This window comes from Thalassophryne amazonica, chromosome 19 (genome assembly GCF_902500255.1).
Source record: "Thalassophryne amazonica chromosome 19, fThaAma1.1, whole genome shotgun sequence".
NCBI lineage: Eukaryota > Metazoa > Chordata > Actinopteri > Batrachoidiformes > Batrachoididae > Thalassophryne > Thalassophryne amazonica.
In genome coordinates this window covers 59607959-59625691 of record NC_047121.1, presented here as the reverse complement: position 1 = coordinate 59625691, position 17733 = coordinate 59607959, and the positions used below count along the sequence as shown (strand labels likewise).

The following is a 17733-nucleotide window of genomic DNA, read 5'->3' as shown; positions in this document are numbered from 1 at the left end:
AGTCAGGATTGAGGGAAAGATGACTGCAGCAATGTACCGAGACATCCTGGATGAAAACCTGCTCCAGAGCGCTCTTGACCTCAAACTGGGGTGACGGTTCCTCTTTCAGCAGGACAATGATCCTACATACACAGCCAAAATATCAAAGCAGTAGTTTCAGGACAACTCTGTGAATGTCCTTGAGTGGTCCAGCCAGAGCCCAGACCTGAATCTGATTGAACATCTCTGGAGAGATCTGAAAATGGCTGTGCACCTACGCTCCCCATCCAAATAGATGGAATTTGACAGGTGCTGCAAAGAGGAATGGGGCCAAACTGCCCAAAGATAGGTGCACCAAGCTTGTGGCATCATATTCAAGAAGACTTCAGGCTGTAATTGCTGCCAAATGTGCAACACCAAAGTACTGAACAAAGGATGTGGATACTTATGTACATGTGATTTTAGGTTTTTATTATTAATATTGTTATTAATAATAATAAATTGGCAAAAAAAAACAAGAACAACAAAAAACTTTTTATCTTATCATTTTGGGGTGGTGTGAGTATAATTTTGAAGGGAAAAAATGAATTTCCTCCATTTTGGAATAAGGCTGTAACATAACATAATGTGAGTAAAGTGAAGCACTGTGAATACTTTCTGGATGCACCGTACTTTAGACATGCAGCTTAATGTGATTTTCATGCTTGTCATCATTTATCTTCCAGCCAGCTCTGTGACAGAACTACTCATCTCCTCACACCAGGACAGTCTTCAAATTGTCAATAAGTCATTACCCGAAAATAGACAACGGTAACAAACTGAAATAAATCAAGTTGTTTCCATCACTGCTGGAACATCTTGCTTAAAAGACAAAAACGTTCTCAAAAGTGTTTTTTATCTGTAAATTTCTTGTGCACAGACGACACACAGCCTTGTCTTCAGTGCACGCGTTTGCTTTTCTTCGACAAGCCGAGCCTGAGACTTTGGAGATTTCCAGAGCAGCTGAGCTCTTTCAAACAACTTTGCAAGTGTTGACAAAAAGAGCAAGAGAGCGATATCAGAGAGACGTCACTGCACCAGGTACGCTCAGATCTTAGAATGAAACGGTAAATGGACTGCATTTACTACTGGCGGGTGGTTTATTTACTGTGATGCAATTACAAAATGGCACATAAGTAAATGCAAAATTAATGTGAGCTCGACTTGGTGGCTCCATTATTGGATTGGTGTCTATAAAATTAATTGACCAACTCCACCCAATGAGGCCAAACCACTGTAATATCAGAGATGGAAGCTGTTTTGTGTGTGTGTGTGTGTTTTTTTTTTTTTGCCATTCATCACTCAAACACAATCTTTTGATGCATATCACTCTGTCAGTGAGTATGACTCGTACATCGCGTGACAATCTACAGACCAAGTCAGTGACATCTAAACAAAATGGAGCAAAGTGCAATTGAAAGCAAATTTTTAAAAATGGGCTATTGTTTAAAATAATATAAATGATGATAATAATAACAATAATAATAACAACAAATGGTTTGCGTGACAGTAATGCACACACTCACTGGCATTAACACCACCTGTATCATTGGTAAATGCACTTATTCAGTTCGGACTCCGAGGCTCTGAGCTTCTCGGGTGTTTTGAATGCAGCATTGATGGACATCATAGCTCGTGCTTTTCACAGTTGATTATGATGTAATCATCTAAAATAATGTGCACACCCGGAACCCATGAGATTGCGTTGAAAACTCTGTTTTGTGAAAAATACTGATTTTACACGAGAGTCTGGAAGAAATGTGGTGGTTTAATTTTCAACCTGAATGAAATTGTCTCAGACAATAACATTCAGAGTCACATCAAACAGTCTGGAACACTGATATCCACTGGAACAGGGGTCGACTCAGACAGAAAATACAAATCCCTCCTTTTCTCAATTGACTGTGCATCACCAAAATCTTCTCATGAAGAAGGACTACTGTATATTTGTTGTTTTATTGGTGTCAAAAGTGAATGAATGAATTAATGAATTTATTTGGCACACAATTCAACAATAACAAAAAAACTCATAACAAAACAACTCTGCAATGAACCCGTGTGACCGAAAGGGTGAGAACCGAAGCAAAGCTTATAAATACCCACCCCTTATATGATAAAAAAATAAGAAATATATACATGCATGCACACATAAATACAATATCATAAAATGTGTGTATGTATATATATATATTTCTATATATATATATATATATATATATATATATATATATATATATATATATATATATATATATGCATGCATACCAACACATACACACACCCATGATGACAAATACCAAAACAAAGCGTGCAAAATTAGTCAATAAACTCCAATTTACAAAATCCAACCAGACAAACAATCCTGAAAGTAAAAACAAAATCAATAAACCTCAGTCTTGAAACTATAACAAGCAATTTTATTATTCTTAAAAATCTTAAAAAAAAAAAAAAAAAAAAATCTTTTTAAAGTCGACTAAAGTACCAAGTACTGTAATATTGCCAGGACAATTATTCCAGATATTAACACCTTTAACAGAAACACAGTGACTTTTTGCAGTAGTTCGGATCCTTAATTTCTCAAAAAATAAAATTCCTCTCAAATTATAACTGGAGTTCTTCAGTTTAAACAGATCCTGGACATGTTGTGGCAACAGTTTATTTTTAACTTTATACATAATTTGTATTGTGATATAATCAACCAAGTCCCAGAATTTTAGAATATGTAAACAGGCAAACAATGAATTTGTTGGCTCACAATATGATTTGTTACAGATAATTCTTATAGCTTTCTTTTGCAACAAAAATATTGGATTAGTATTAGTTTTATATGAATTTCCCCAAACCTCAATACAATCGGTCATATATGAAACGAGCAATGAATGATATCAAAGAGTTAAGGAGCGCTGGGAAATGAAATCTTGTGTTTTATGCAAAATTGCAATGGCTTTTGACATTTTAGATTCAACAGAATTAATGTGTTTTCCAGCTCAGTTTATCATCAACAACAACACCAAGAAATTTAATGTCCGTTACAATTTCAGAGTCAATATTATTTATTGATAAATTTCTGCAGAAATTCCTGGACTTGTTTCCAAAAAGTCACCTGTCAAAATAGAAGACATTTTGCATTGTGGGACCAATAAGTGTCTCCAGAAGACGGGTTTAAACTTCTACATGAAGAGTAACAATCCATCATTACCAACACTTCAAACTGCCAATGAAAACTCTGATGTGGTTCATCATGTGGTGATGGACAGCATGTGATGTCACTCATGTTGCTGGACTCAACCCTGACAGAATGCTTACATTGTTTGACTTTGGGTACTTCTGCTTTCATAAAGATCTGGAATTACTGTGGCTTCGAGGTAATTTTATGACTTTTTTTTTTTTTTTTGCCTTTTCTTGTACATGTCATCATGTCACTCTGCCAGAGCTGCTTTCATTGGAGCATGTCGGTCTGATTGCTGAGCTGTCACGATGTCCTTCTGCAGTACATCCAGCCATCTGTCAGCAGAGTCATCTCAGTAAATACCGATCTGTATCTGGAATCTGCAACAACAGGTACCTCAATGACCTCGTCCCTGACATCAGCGCGCGCACGCCTGACAAGATGACACCGAGCCGAGAGTGCGTTTTACACGTTTCCAAGGAAAACATTTTTGTAGATAATCGTTTGTGTCTATTTTTATCAAGATGGCCAAAAGCTCTTATGTCACAATGCAAATTAAAATGATGATTAACTTTGCATCCTGATCATCAGTAAACATTTAACATTTTCTTTTTTCTGTAACATTATTTGTCAAAAGCGTCTTACAAAGTGGCAAAGTAATTTTTAAGTAATTCTTCCAACAACCAGTCACATGAACAAATAAAATACTCATCTGTGGTCGAATTAAAAAAGCCTTTTATTTGGACAGACGTTGTGGATTTGTATCTGATGGGCGGGGCCTCAGGGATGCTCGCAACTTTCTAAAGTGTGATTGGCTCAAATATGGTGTTTGGTTCTTTGTCTTTTGCATTTTGGTTTCACCACCTATCATCTCTTCCTTGAATATAATTTTGTCTTCTCTGCACTTCCAACATTCTTCAGACACTAAAGAGTCAAAAATATTACTGTTTGAATTATTTATCTTTGTTAGCTTTAGGACCTCATTTATTGGAGTTTTTATAACCATTATTATACAACTAAGTTGCCCTTGCTTGTATAATAATGGTTATAAAAACTCCAATAAATGAGGTCCTAAAGCTAATAAAGAGTAATAATTCAAACAGTAGGTGCCTGAGGGGGTGGTGGGCAAGTGGTTACTGTGCTTGGTTTCAGTGCGGAAGGTTCCCGGTTCAAAACCCACCACTGCTACTAGGGGAGCTACGACCACTACCCTTGCACACACACACCCCTCCCCAGAACCAAACCAAAACCAACTATTTTAGGTTCCTTAGATGACCCCAAAACACAATTGGGATGTTCCCAAAAATAAAAACTGGCCTCAAGCCACTTATCCAAGATGAGATTCAATGGGAAGACCATTGCAGGTCACAGCAAACTCATTTGTGCCTAAACTAAATTCATTCATGGGTTTAAGATTCAAAATGGCGTCCAAAATGGCTGCCAATAGACCCTTATCATTAAAATACATAGTAGGAACAAATAGACTTAATAATGACAGAAATCACTGGCGTTTTAGTGGGAAAAGAACAATTTTGGACGCCATCTTGGATAACTGGCTTGAGGCCAGTTTTTATTTTTGGGAACATCCTGATTGTGTTTTGGGGTCATCTAAGGAACCTACAAAAGTTGGTTTGGTTTAGTCCGGGTGGGTGCAAAGGTAGTGGTCGTAGCTCCCCTAGTATGCCACATTTCTCCATGCAATGTGGTTCCGGTTTTCTGCCTGTTTGTCTGTCTTCCGCAACCCATGCAAACATGGGCAGAACATACAAACTCCACAGGTGGGAATCGATTCCATGACCTTCTTGCTGTAAGGCAACAGTGCTAACCACTAATCCACCGTGCTGCCTATTATTGCAGATCTGTCTCTGTAATTTTTTGCTCTGTGTTTGCCACATTTAAAACAAACAAAGATATATAAAACTTGTGAGGTACGTAGTGGAAGGTTTTGGCTGTTTGGCCATAATGGGTGCTGCTTGAGGCCAATATGATTTTATTTATTCATATATTTAAAAAGGGGGGGGAAAAGAGCTATAACTTGAGCTGTGTTGTATGTTTGTTTTTTTGTTTTTTTTTGGGGGGGGGGGGGGTAATGTTGCAGTCAGTTATTATTTTGCATTACAGCATTTTTGGGCATCAATTCTGTACCCCCACCCACAGACAAAATCCTCTCTGGGGAGCAGCCAACACTCAGCTGGTCAGGTGGCTGCCGGCTGAATATGAAGACGGTGAGAAGGAACCAAAGGGTTGGAACCGTGGACGGCTCTATAATGGATTCCAGCTTCCTCCGGTAATCTATGAAAAACTGGACTGAGGGAGGCAGAAATTAGAAATGTTAGCTCAGCCTGAAAACCCCAGTTAAGAGAGCATTACAATTATTTTTCTAACCTGTTTTACAACAGATAAAGTCCACAATAATTTAACAATTTACTCCCAGCACACCGGTGTGAGCGATAGACGGAAATTACATTTGCATTTTTTGTGGCCTGTTGGTCTCCAGTTATGTGGATAAACTTCATTTAGCAGCAGATAATTTACAGTTATAATATTTGCATATGGAACCCGGCCGGGCTCAACCCGAAAAGGCAGCGTGGACTTTTCATCTCCACCCTGTGAGCTCTCCATCCGCAGGGGGAACTAAATACTCTCACGTGCACCACTAGCTCAGGCAGTGGACACTCCTGTTTTGGCCGAACAATGATATACAGTTTCTGTATATTCTGTGTTAGTACACGCCCGCAGCCAACTTATGTGCCTGGCTGTACTCCTGTAACTGAGAATTATTTCTTCAGTTTTATATATTTGAGAATCTTTGATCGCAACTTTTCCCTTTCTGGTTAATAATATAATGGACTCCTGAGTATTATGTAACCTGCTCTAATTCCTCGTATGTTGCAGAAATCAGAATGTGAATGTAGATGTTTGTTGATCTATTTATAACATAATGTCATGAACTGGTTCAATGAGATCCCCTGATAGGGGCATAATAGATATTTTCTCGATGAGATGATGAAAAAGCTGCTCCACCACATCGCAGATGCTGTTTCAGTTGTTTCCGAGCACTCGGTGATGAGTCCCGCTGCGTTAACAGGTACATGAAGTCAGCAAGAAGATATTGAAGAGTTCTTTGAAAAGAGATGATGACTCGTATTCCCAGCTGCTGGTGGAATGGGGACAATACATCGATCATGACATAACCTTCAGCCCTCAAAGCACCAGTGTGGACTGTTTGGACACGTGTGAAAATGTTCATCCCTGTTTTCCCATTGAGGTAAAAACTGAAAACTCCAAAGTCTTTCAACATGTTTGATTATTGTATTTTCCTAAAGGTTATAAGGAGATGGATGGATGAGGGACAGATACAGAAGTGGACAAAACAAGTGAGAGACGTGAGGATGATGGACAGACTTGAAGAGAGGATAGGTGTTAGATTATTGGAAATAAATAATGGAGATGAAAGACAGAGGTGATGTGATGTGGTGAGATGGAAAAAAGATGGGTGGGCACACTGAGAGGTAGCGTTGGATGACGAAAGGAGAGATCTGATACTGAAGAAAGGAAAGGTAGAGTTAAAGAGTGGTTGAGATATACAAAGGTAGTGGATGAGAGAAAGATCGAGGTTACTTGGATAGGAAGCCAAAAAAAAAGAAGACTGGCAGGTTTTGTAAGAAAAAATTCCAACATAATAAATATATGCCAATATTTTGGGTAAAACATGCAACATATTATTTTGTATAGAGACTCCTTCAACATGTATTGGGAACTCTTAAATGTTTCTCTCATACAGAAAAAAATACTCTGCAAAAAGCATTTTGTAGTATTCTTCCAGATTTGTGCATTGCTGTTTGACTTTTGAGATTTGGCAAACAAATATTGAAGTTAGAGTACATATTAGTGTACAGATAGCTCAGTGGAAAAGGAGCTGGTGCCTCATGTACAAAGAATTGCCTGGATTTCCTACTGAAACATGGCATACGTTAAAACCCAGAAACCGGCGTAAGCACAAAAATAGCTTGGATTCCCCCTCCGCCAGATCAGTCAACATGAACACAGAAAAGAAATTATACCAAGTGTGATGACTGAAAATAAAGTGGAGATATGCAGGGATAGTTTATTTGGTACCCTGTCAAACAGAATAAACATGAAAATGGAAAAACTTAGTGGAAGTGTGGGTGTGTCTGCTCTGAGCCCACACACACTGAAGTTAAAAGAAATGATATATCATTGATATGTATGATATCATATATGATAATATATATGGGGCAAGACTGTAGCAGAAGATATGGACCAACTTGTAACACATTGTAATCCCTTGTTTTTAATATTAACATGAATATATAGTATATTATGTTATTAGATTATTTATTGTATTTTTACTGATTTCACTTTTTACTTTACTTTTTACTTGATTTTTGCTTACTTATTTGTTTTTGTTTAATTTTGCTCTTGTTTAGTTTTATTCCTATTGTCTGTTAATTTTAATTTTCTTTATCTGTATGTCTATGGGGGGGTGGGGGGGGGGGTGTTGTTCGAGATGTTATGTGTGGGGAAAAATTGAATTGGAATGTAATTGGAGAATGAATCAAGTGCTGAAAATTCAATAAAAACATAATGGGGGGGGAAAAAAAGAAAAAAGAAATGAGGTGCGCCGCGGCCAATAGTGCGTGACATTCACAACTTTACACACGTTTTTGGACAAATACTGAATGCCAGGAGATCTGTTAAGAATCTGCAGCTCTAGTTTCACCATCAAAGAAAAAGAAAACACATTAATAATAATAACAAAAAACATATTTGAATGCACACATGCCCAAATGCGCCCGTGCCGGTTTCCGCTCAGATCAGTTAAACAAATACACTATTTAACCACCAAGCAGCCACCCATTGTGCACCGTGCCAGCCTGTCTGTTCCCAGCCCAACTCAAAGCATTTGCACATGACGTGATTTGAACATTGATGGAATGAAAATGTTTTCTATTAACAACAACAATAGCAATTTGTGTGCCGTTAATAGCTCCGATTGCATTAGGGAAACCGGCTCTTGCTGCAAATTGCACTTTAATGTTGGAATGTGATGTACCTGGATGACATTCAGATGATTGCTTTCCACACAGCTCGGCTCAAGGTTCACATGCACACTCCTGACCGATCGGCCAGCTCCTGCTGGAATACCGCTGTTGCCAGGAAGCCCAGCGTGGCCGGCACCTGTGTGGGCACAGACAACCCCTGGCTACTCACCGTATTGAGCGTTAGGCTGGCCGCAGTTCCACGTAATTGGTAATTGGTAATTGGTAATCGGAATCGGCTTATGAGCCAGTTATTGTCATTTGCAAGTAAACCCTTACGTTTCCTGATTACTCGCTCACCTCTGATTGCATCATTTGCAAGGTCCTTTAACAATGTTAACGCAGCTATTGTTAATTCCATTTTCCTCATCACTTTAAAACAGGAATGATGGATAATGGTAAATTCTCACTGGATCCACGGATATTTTATATCCACCCATATAAATGCAAACATGTGGGTGTGTTAATTGTTCATCAGTGTGTCTCTGATGCGCACATCACGCTGATGTCTTCATGTTTTCACACTATTAACAGTTCCCAGCATCACCTCTACTTGTCAGCAGTGGAACAGTAACTGTAGAAACATGCTTACACCAGCTATGATTTTCGTGTGATGCACCGCACATTTTCACGGTCCTTTCACTTTTGATACATCTGATCATTAGCATGGAGACGGCCGTACACCATGTTTTTGTGTGTATGTAGCCTTTGCACATGAGGCCCCTGGTCTGACCAATTTATATTTCTGGCTGACTATGATGATCCCACTTCACGTGTCCATGATCTATATTGCTTGTTTGTCAACTGGTCACTATGGACTTGTTAAGTACCTGGATGCTTGGGTCTATCATGGCTGTCTTTACACATTTGACAATTCTTTGTTGTACTTTGTTTTGTTTTTTGTTTGTTTGTTATTGGTAGTATGGCCAAAGCAGATGGTTACCCCTCTAAGTCCGGTCTGCTTGAGGTGTCTTCCAACAACGATTAAAACTAAAAAACCTGATTGAGTTTTTCCTTCCCACTGTTGCCACTGTGCTTGCCCGGGGGTGAAGTTAGCCCTTACCGTTGTGAAGTGCATTGGGATGACTTATATTGTGATTCAGCGTTATATAAATCAGTATAATTGAATTCCACTACCTTGCCACACTGAGATCATAGTATGAGGTCTGTCAATAAAGTAACGGTCCTTTTTATTTTTTCAAAAACTATATGGATTTCATTCATATGTTTTTACGTCAGACAAGCTTGAACCCTCGTGCGCATGCGTGAGTTTTTCCATGCCTGTTGGTGACGTCATTCGCCTGTGAGCACGCCTTGTGGAAGGAGTGGTCCCTCCCCCTCGTCGGATTTTCATTGTCTGGAAATGGCGGAATGATTTGGACTTTTTTTCCATCAGAATTTTTTTAGAAGCTGTTAGAGACTGGCACCTGGAAACCATTTGAAAAATTTATCTGGCTTTCTGTGAAAATTTTACGGGCTTCACAGAGAATAAGGACTGTTACTACAGCTTTAAGGACGGCTCTAAGGACGCTCGGTGCCATGGGACAAGTTGGGACATGCCTATCTCGGCTTTCAATGCTTACCAGTCCAGTAAGTATCAGAGAAATTGTGGAGAGCTGGGCTTGTCCTAACTTGTCCTCTGACACGCCGAAACGGAGGTGTTCCTTTGTCTCGCTCAAACAGTGAATCGGTAGTTACGCACGAAGCCTCCGCGCGGCTTTCCATGACAAAATCTCTTGTTAAAAGTGAAATCTGCCAGAAAATGGCTGATGTCCAGCTCTTGTGATAACCAGAGAAAGTGCACACGACGGTCTCGTATCCACAGAGCCATCATCTTAGAAATGATCTGCCGTTTTCTGCCTCGTCGTCGCAGCTCGGAGCACGGCGCGCCGAGCGTCCTTAAAGCTGTCCTTAAAGCTGTCCTTAAAGCTGTATTAACAGTCCTTATTCTCTGTGAAGCCCGTAAAATTTTCACCGAAAGCCAGATAAATTTTTCAAATGGTTTCCAGGTGCCAGTCTCTAACAGCTTCTGAAAACATTCTGATGGAAAAAAAAGTCCAAATCATTCCACCATTTCCAGACAATGAAAATCCGACGAGGGGGCGGGACCACTCCTTCCACAAGGCGTGCTCACAGGCGAATGACGTCACCGACAGGCGTGGAAAAACTCACACATGCGCACGAGGGTTCAAGCATGTCTGACGTAAAAACATATGAATCAAATCCATATAGTTTTAAAAAAACATAAAAAGGTCCCTAACTTTATTGACAGACCTCGTATGTCAAGGTAGATGATGGTTGCAGTTATGCTGATTGGCTGAAATCTAACTATGCTGACCAATAAAAAGCACCATTTTCCACTGCTGGTAAATAGAGAGAAAGAAAGAAAAAAGATATGAAATGGGTGGCAGATGAGTGCATATACAGTACGTCAACAGTGATGCTGTTGTGTTTCTGAGAAAAAGCAAAGATGTAAATGAAGCAGCTTAAAACTGTTATCTCTTTTCTCTCTGCAGATGGGTGATGGACTTTCTGGTGAGAGGCGCTGTATGCCATTTCATCGCTCCACACCTGCATGCTTCAACAATTTTGGGTCGGATATTAAACAGGCTTTCCAGCGACAGCAGATGAACGCCATCACATCATTTATTGACGCTTCCGTTGTTTACGGACACACTCCAGTACTCCAGCAATCTCTCCGTGATATCCACAGCCGTAATGGGAAACTTGCTGTGAATACTCACTTCAGTGATTCAGAAGGAAGACCTTACCTACCCTCTGTCGCCACTGTGCCATCAGCCTGCCACCAGGATCCCAACGACCCACAGAGGGAGAGAGTGGAATGTTTCAGGGCTGGTGACTCCCGGGCCAACGAGGGTCTGCCCTTGACTGCGCTGCACACGCTGTGGTTGAGGGAACACAATCGAATTGCAGAGACACTGAGATGGCTCAATGGGCACTGGAGCCCCGAGACTGTTTACCAAGAAACCCGCAAAATTATTGGAGCGCTGCACCAGGTACGACACCGTTACTGATATTGTGTTTTGACAACAAAACAAAAGGCAAAACCTCACATTACACCCACCCGATGTATTTATTTTTGTTTGTTTTATTCTCAAATGACACACTTTGCCAAAGTAAAAGCTTGACAGTGTATCTTCAGAAATTTTAGATGCTCAAAGTGATCTGGAATCAGCTGTAAATGTTGGTGAAAGTGAATGCACGGACCCACGCCAGGGGGCGTAAATGAACGGTCAATAGGGTTTCTAAATAAATAACAATTTATTCTGCAAATGTGCACAAACACTCAAATATGCTTTAGACAGTCAATTCAAAACCGTGATGCGTGGGCAGGCCCGACGGTAGGAGACGCCTATCCAGAGAACAGCCAGGACCCACTAAGTTCCACCGCCAACGGAGACCTGCAACACACCAGAGCCGCCAAGTCCTGAATCCCCAGGTGGCCACCGCTCCAGCTGTCAGACCCGGTACTGCTGGCAGGAACAAAACAGGTTAAGGTGGGTGTGTGCACACCCAGCAAACAGTCAGTAACTCACAGAAATCCTCCTGAAGGAATAAATCCAGATACTCCCAGAGTGCAGAGGAAAAACTGGAGGATGTGCAGTGTCAATTGTTATACTTAGTAAGTCAGAAGTGAGGAGTGGAGACGCCAACTCCTCCAACTTCCACAAACTCGGCTACAAGCTGCAAGTATAAGTCACAACTGCAAAGACTTCAGTTACAATGAATGTGTGTACGGCACAAAACGGCTGAGTTGGTTTACCTGTGAGGTAAGCAGATAACTCGGCAGAGTTATGGTGTCTCTCCCAGGCTTTTATGGATGAAGAGATGAGGTGATTGATGACAGGTGATGACAGCCCCACGGTGCACCTGGTGGATTCTTCCTGGCTACTGCACCCTCTAGTACCTGAAACCTGCCAACAGGCAGGCCGCCCTCTGGTGGGCCAGCAGTACCTCCTCTTCGGCGGCCCACACAACAGGACGCCCCCCCTCAACGGGCGCCTGCTGGCGCCCGACCCGGCTTGTCGGGGTGCCGCTGGTAGAAATCCGCCAGGAGAGTGGGATCCAAGATGAAGCTCCTCTTCACCCAGGAGCGTTGGGCCTTCTGGGCCATATCCCTCCCAGTCTTCCAGGTACTGGTACCCCCAACCCCTCTGACGTACATCAAGGAGCTTTCTCACGGTCCAAGCTGGTTCGCCGTCGATGATGCGGGCAGGAGGCGGCGCCGGTCCGAGGGTGCAAAGGTCCGAGGTGTGGTATGGTTTTATTTTTGACACATGGAACACCGGATGTATCCGCAGTGAAGCTGGGAGCTGGAGCTTCACTGCGGCGGGGCTGATGACCTTAAGGATCTTGAATGGTCCGATGAACCGGTCAGTGAGTTTCGGGGAGTCCGTATGCAAAGGTATGTCTCTTGTTGACAGCCAAACCTCCTGCCCGGGCTGGTAAGCTGGGGCCGGGGCTCGTCGGCGGTCTGCATGGTCCTTGGCCCGCATCCGGGCTCTCAACATAGCAGAGCAGGCTGTCTTCCACACCCAACAGCATCTCCTGAGGTTGGCCTGGACCAAGGGCACCTCGACCTCTCCCTCCATGGCAGGGAACAATGGGGGCTGGTACCCCAAACAGACCTCAAAGGGGGAGAGGCCGGTAGATGACGTGATTTGGCTGTTATGGGCGTACTCGATCCAGGCCAGATGTTGACTCCAGGTCATCGGGTGCGCGGAGGTAACACACCTTAAGGCCTGCTCCAAGTCCTGGTTGGCCTGCTCTGCTTGGCCATTGGTCTGGGGGTGGTACCCGGACGACATGCTCGTCGTGGTCCCCAGCTCCCTACAGAAACTCCTCCAGACTTGCGAGGAGAACTAAGGACTGTGGTCCGATACAATGTCAGTTGGGAAACCATGCAGACGCACGACGTGGTAGACCAGGAGGTCTGCAGTCTCCTGGGCAGTCGGGAGCTTCGGGAGGGCCACGAAGTGGGCCGCCTTGGAAAACCGGTCCACTATCGTCAAGATGATAGTCATTCCCTGGGACGCAGGGAGTTCCGTGACGAAGTCCAGGCCAATGTGGGACCAGGGGTGACGAGGCACGGGTAACGGCTGGAGGAGTCCCTTCTCGGGCTGGTGAACCGCCTTGCCCCTGGCACAGATGCTACAGGCCCGGACGTAGTCCCGGGTGTTGGCTTCGACCGACGCCCACCAGAACCACTGCCAGACCACTGCCACGGTTCTTCGCATCCCCGGATGGCAGGAGAGCTTGGAACCGTGACAGAAGTCCAATACGGCAGTCCGAACGTCTGGTGGGACGTACAGCCGGTTGGATGGTCCACCTCTGGGATCAGGGTGTCGCATCAGGGCCTCCCTGACACTTCCTCCACGTCCCACGTGAGGGCAGCGACGACAGTGGATTCCGGTATGATGGTATCAGGTGGGTCCAAGAGCTTTGCTCCAATTTCTTCTTCATGCACCTGGGACAGGGCGTCAGACCTAAGATTTTTGGTCCTGGGGCGATACGTGATCTTGAAATTGAAGCAACCGAAGAACAGTGACCATCAGACGCCCAGCAGTCTGGATGTATTCCAGGTTCCGATGGTCAGTGAGAACCACAAATGGGACCACAGCTCCCTCCAACAGATGTTTCCACTCCTCAAGGGCCTCTTTCACCGCCAGGAGTTCCCGATTGCCAACGTCATAGTTCCGCTCAGCGGGGGTTAACCTGCGGGAGAAGTAGGCACAAGGGTGGAGAACACTATTGGACTCCCTGCTCTGGGACAGCACGGCTCCTATCCCTGAGTCAGAGGCATCCACTTCAACAATAAACTGGTGGTTAGGATTGGGCTGTACCAAAACTGGTACAGTCGAAAACCAATGTTTCAACTCCCTAAATGCTGCTTCGCACCGATCCAACCAGGTGAAGGGGACTTTTGTGGAGGTCAGGGCAGTAAGGGGACCAACAACCTGACTGTAGCTCTTAATGAACCTCCTGTAAAAATTGGTGAACCCTAGGAACTGTTGCAGCTTCCTACGATTTACCGGTTGGGGCCAATCTCTCACCGTCACTGCTTTAGCCGGATCGGGTGCGACGGAGTTGGAGGAGATGATAAACCCCAGGAAGGACAAAGAAGTGCGGTGGAACTCACACTTCTCGCCCTTCACAAACAGCCGGTTCTCCAACAACCGCTGCAGGACCTGACGGACATGTTTAACATGGGTCTCAGAGTCCGAGGAGAAGATGAGGATATCATCTAGATATACGAAGATGAATTGGTGCAGGAAATCCTGCAGAACATCATTAACCAAAGCTTGGAACATCGCGGGGGCATTGGTGAGACTGAACGGCATGACCAGGTACTCAAAGTGACCTAAGGGGGTGTTAAATGCCGTCTTCCATTGGTCTCCCTTCCGTATCCGAACCAGGTGATAAGCATTTCTGAGATCCAGTTTCGTAAATATTTTGGCTCCATGCAGGGGCGTGAATACTGAATCCAATAGAGGTAACGGGTATCGGTTGCGAACCGTGATCTCATTCAGCCCTCTATAATCAATGCATGGACGGAGTCTGCCATCCTTCTTGCCAACAATAAAGAAACCTGCACCTAACGGGGATGAGGAATTTCGGATTAGCCCGGCAGCTAAAGAGTCCCGGATGTAGGTCTCCATTGAGTCGCGCTCAGGACGTGAGAGATTGTACAGCCTGCTGGACAGGTACTCAGCGCCTGGAACCAAATCAATGGCACAATCATATGGTCGGTGCGGGGGCAGGGTGAGTGCCAGATCTTTGCTGAAAAAGTCAGCAAGATCATGATACTCAGCTGGCACCGTCATGAGATTGGGGGGGACTCGGACCTCCTCTTTAACAGCATCACCGGGTGGCACCGAGGATCTTAAACACTCCCGGTGGCTCAATTGAGCCACAACCCCAGATGGCCAATCGATCCGGGGATTGTGCTTCACCATCCATGGAAATCCCAAAAATAATTCTGGAGGTAGAAGGCGTTACAAAGAACACAATCTCCTCCCTGTGATTACCAGAGACAACCAAGGTTAAAGGCTGTGTCTGGTGTGTGATTTCTGGAAGTAGAGTGCCATCTAGTGCCCGCACCTTCAATGGTGAAGGAATGGCCACCAGAGGGAGCCCTACCTCCTTAGCCCACCTACTGTCCAGTAGGTTCCCTTCCGACCCCGTGTCGATCAGTGCTGGGGTGGTAAGGGTTAAATCCCCACAGAGGATTGTGACTGGGAATCGTGCGCATTTCCGTGGAATGCCCGCGTGTGTGTTATGGCTCACCCTTAACCCAGTCTCTAAGGGCGAGCGTTGGCGTTTAACCGTTTGGGGCAGTTTCTCTGCACATGCTCACTCAAGCCGCAGTAAAAACACTCTCCACGGGCCAGCCTCCTCTGTCTGTCATTAGATTTAACTTTAGCCCTGCTCATGTCCATAGCTTCGTCAGCAGGGGGAGCTGGTGCTACGCGGAAAGCCCTGGCTTTGGAGTGGGGTGAGGACGTCGCTGCTTCAGACCTGGAAGGGAGAGGGACGAGCGCGCCCGGCCACGTCCTTCGTCTTGCTCCCGTTTATGTTCCTCTAACCGATTGTCTAACCGGATAACCAGATCTATCAGCCCATCTAAATCCCGTGGCTGATCCTTCGCCACCAGATGCTCCTTTAGGGCTGGAGACAGCCCATTTATGAAGGTGGCGTGGAACGCTACCGAATTCCAACCGGCTCTCGCTGCCGCAACACGAAAGTCGAAGTTGCATCTCCATTGGCTGTTCACTCGGTGGTATATGCCCCTCAGAGTCCATGATGTGGCTGAGTTATCCTGTTGGGGAAAGTGAATGCACGGACCCACGCCAGGGGGCGTAAATGAATGGTCAATAGGGTTTCCAAATAAATAAAAATGTATTCTGCAAATGTGCACAAACACTCAAATATGCTTTAGACAGTCAATTCAATACCGTGACGCATGGGCAGGCCCGAGGGTAGGAGACGCCTATCCAGAGAACAGCCGGGACCCATGAAGTTCCACCGCCAACGGAGACCTGCAACACACCAGAGCCGCCAAGTCCTGAATCCCCAGGTGGCCACCGCTCCAGCTGTCAGACCCGGTACTGCTGGCAGGAACAAAACAGGTTAAGGTGGGTGTGTGCACACCCAGCAAACAGTCAGTAACTTACAGAAATCCTCCTGAAGGAATAAATCCAGATACTCCCAGAGTGCAGAGGAAAAACTGGAGGACATGCAGTATCAATTGTTATACTTAGTAAGTCAGAAGTGAGGAGTGGAGACGCCAACTCCTCCAACTTCCACAAACTCGGCTACAAGCTGCAAGTATAAGTCACAACTGCAAAGACTTCAGTTACAATGAATGTGTGTACGGCACAAAACGGCTGAGTTAGATTACCTGTGAGGTAAGCAGATAATTTGGCAGAGTTATGTCTCTCCCAGGCTTTTATGGATGAAGAGATGAGGTGATTGATGACAGGTGATGACACCCCCACGGTGCACCTGGTGGATTCTTCCTGGCCCTCTACTGCCTGAAACCTGTCAACAGGCAGGGCGCCCTCTGGTGGTGGGCCAGCAGTACCTCCTCTTCAGCGGTAACAGTAAAAATGACTTTTTAAAGGGAACTGTGATGATTATCTATAGCACATCACTTAAAGAGCATAGCACAAGTGCATTTATCCTTCACTCCATGTAATCTGAATGCAAAGGAAAGTGCAGGGTGCAAATTGGTTGTATTTATCTCCAAATTAATCACTGGTACAGTTCAGCAAGAGCAAGAATTTAATCAGCATCTGATGCTGTACTGAACAGTTGTAAATGGTAAATGGACTGCATTGATATAGCATTTTTCCATCTGCAACAGAACCTCAAAGCTTTTTACAATGATGCCTTGCATTCACTCATTCACACAGACCAGCTCACACGCCAATGTCAGGGTGCTGCCATGCAAGGTGCTCACTACACACTACGAGCAACTAGGGGATTAAGGACCTTGCCCAAGTGCCCTTAGTGATTTTCTGGCCTGGCTGGGTTTTGAACTGAGGATCCTCTGGTCTGAAGCCAGACATTTAACCTCTAAACCATCACCTCCCCAGTTATGGTGCAGAGCTGACCCAGAAGCTGAGACAATTTATCAGTCGATTTACTCTTAAAGACTCTGGTGGTTTTCCATGATAAAATGCTATACATACGACCCCTGTGCAGAGAACAACAAGGGCTTGAGATAAATGGCAGCAGGATGAGCCAGGATACACAAGAGGATGAGTCACCCGTGTAAAGAGAGGGTCACAGCACAGTAATCGGACAAACCAAGCAAATGAATCAGGAAATAGCAAGCTAAACTCAGGGGACATGGCAAACACAAGGACAGAGCGTGAGAAACCAGGCATGACAGCAAGACAATCTGGCATTGTAATGAAGGAATTGTGGAAGTTAAATGGTGCTTGACACAATTAGAGA

At 44.3% G+C, this 17733-nt stretch overlaps 1 protein-coding gene across 1 annotated transcript in view; it reads left to right on the top strand.

The window, feature by feature from the left end:
• Window positions 1–17733, top strand: part of tpo (thyroid peroxidase) — a 41321-nt gene that overhangs the window by 10744 nt on the left and 12844 nt on the right. Inside the window, exons 2-6 of the mRNA XM_034195128.1 lie at window positions 705–789; window positions 899–1059; window positions 3450–3579; window positions 5345–5474; window positions 10767–11267. Of these exons, the coding sequence (XP_034051019.1) occupies window positions 705–789; window positions 899–1059; window positions 3450–3579; window positions 5345–5474; window positions 10767–11267 (1007 nt within the window). The remainder of the gene's footprint in view (window positions 1–704; window positions 790–898; window positions 1060–3449; window positions 3580–5344; window positions 5475–10766; window positions 11268–17733) is intronic.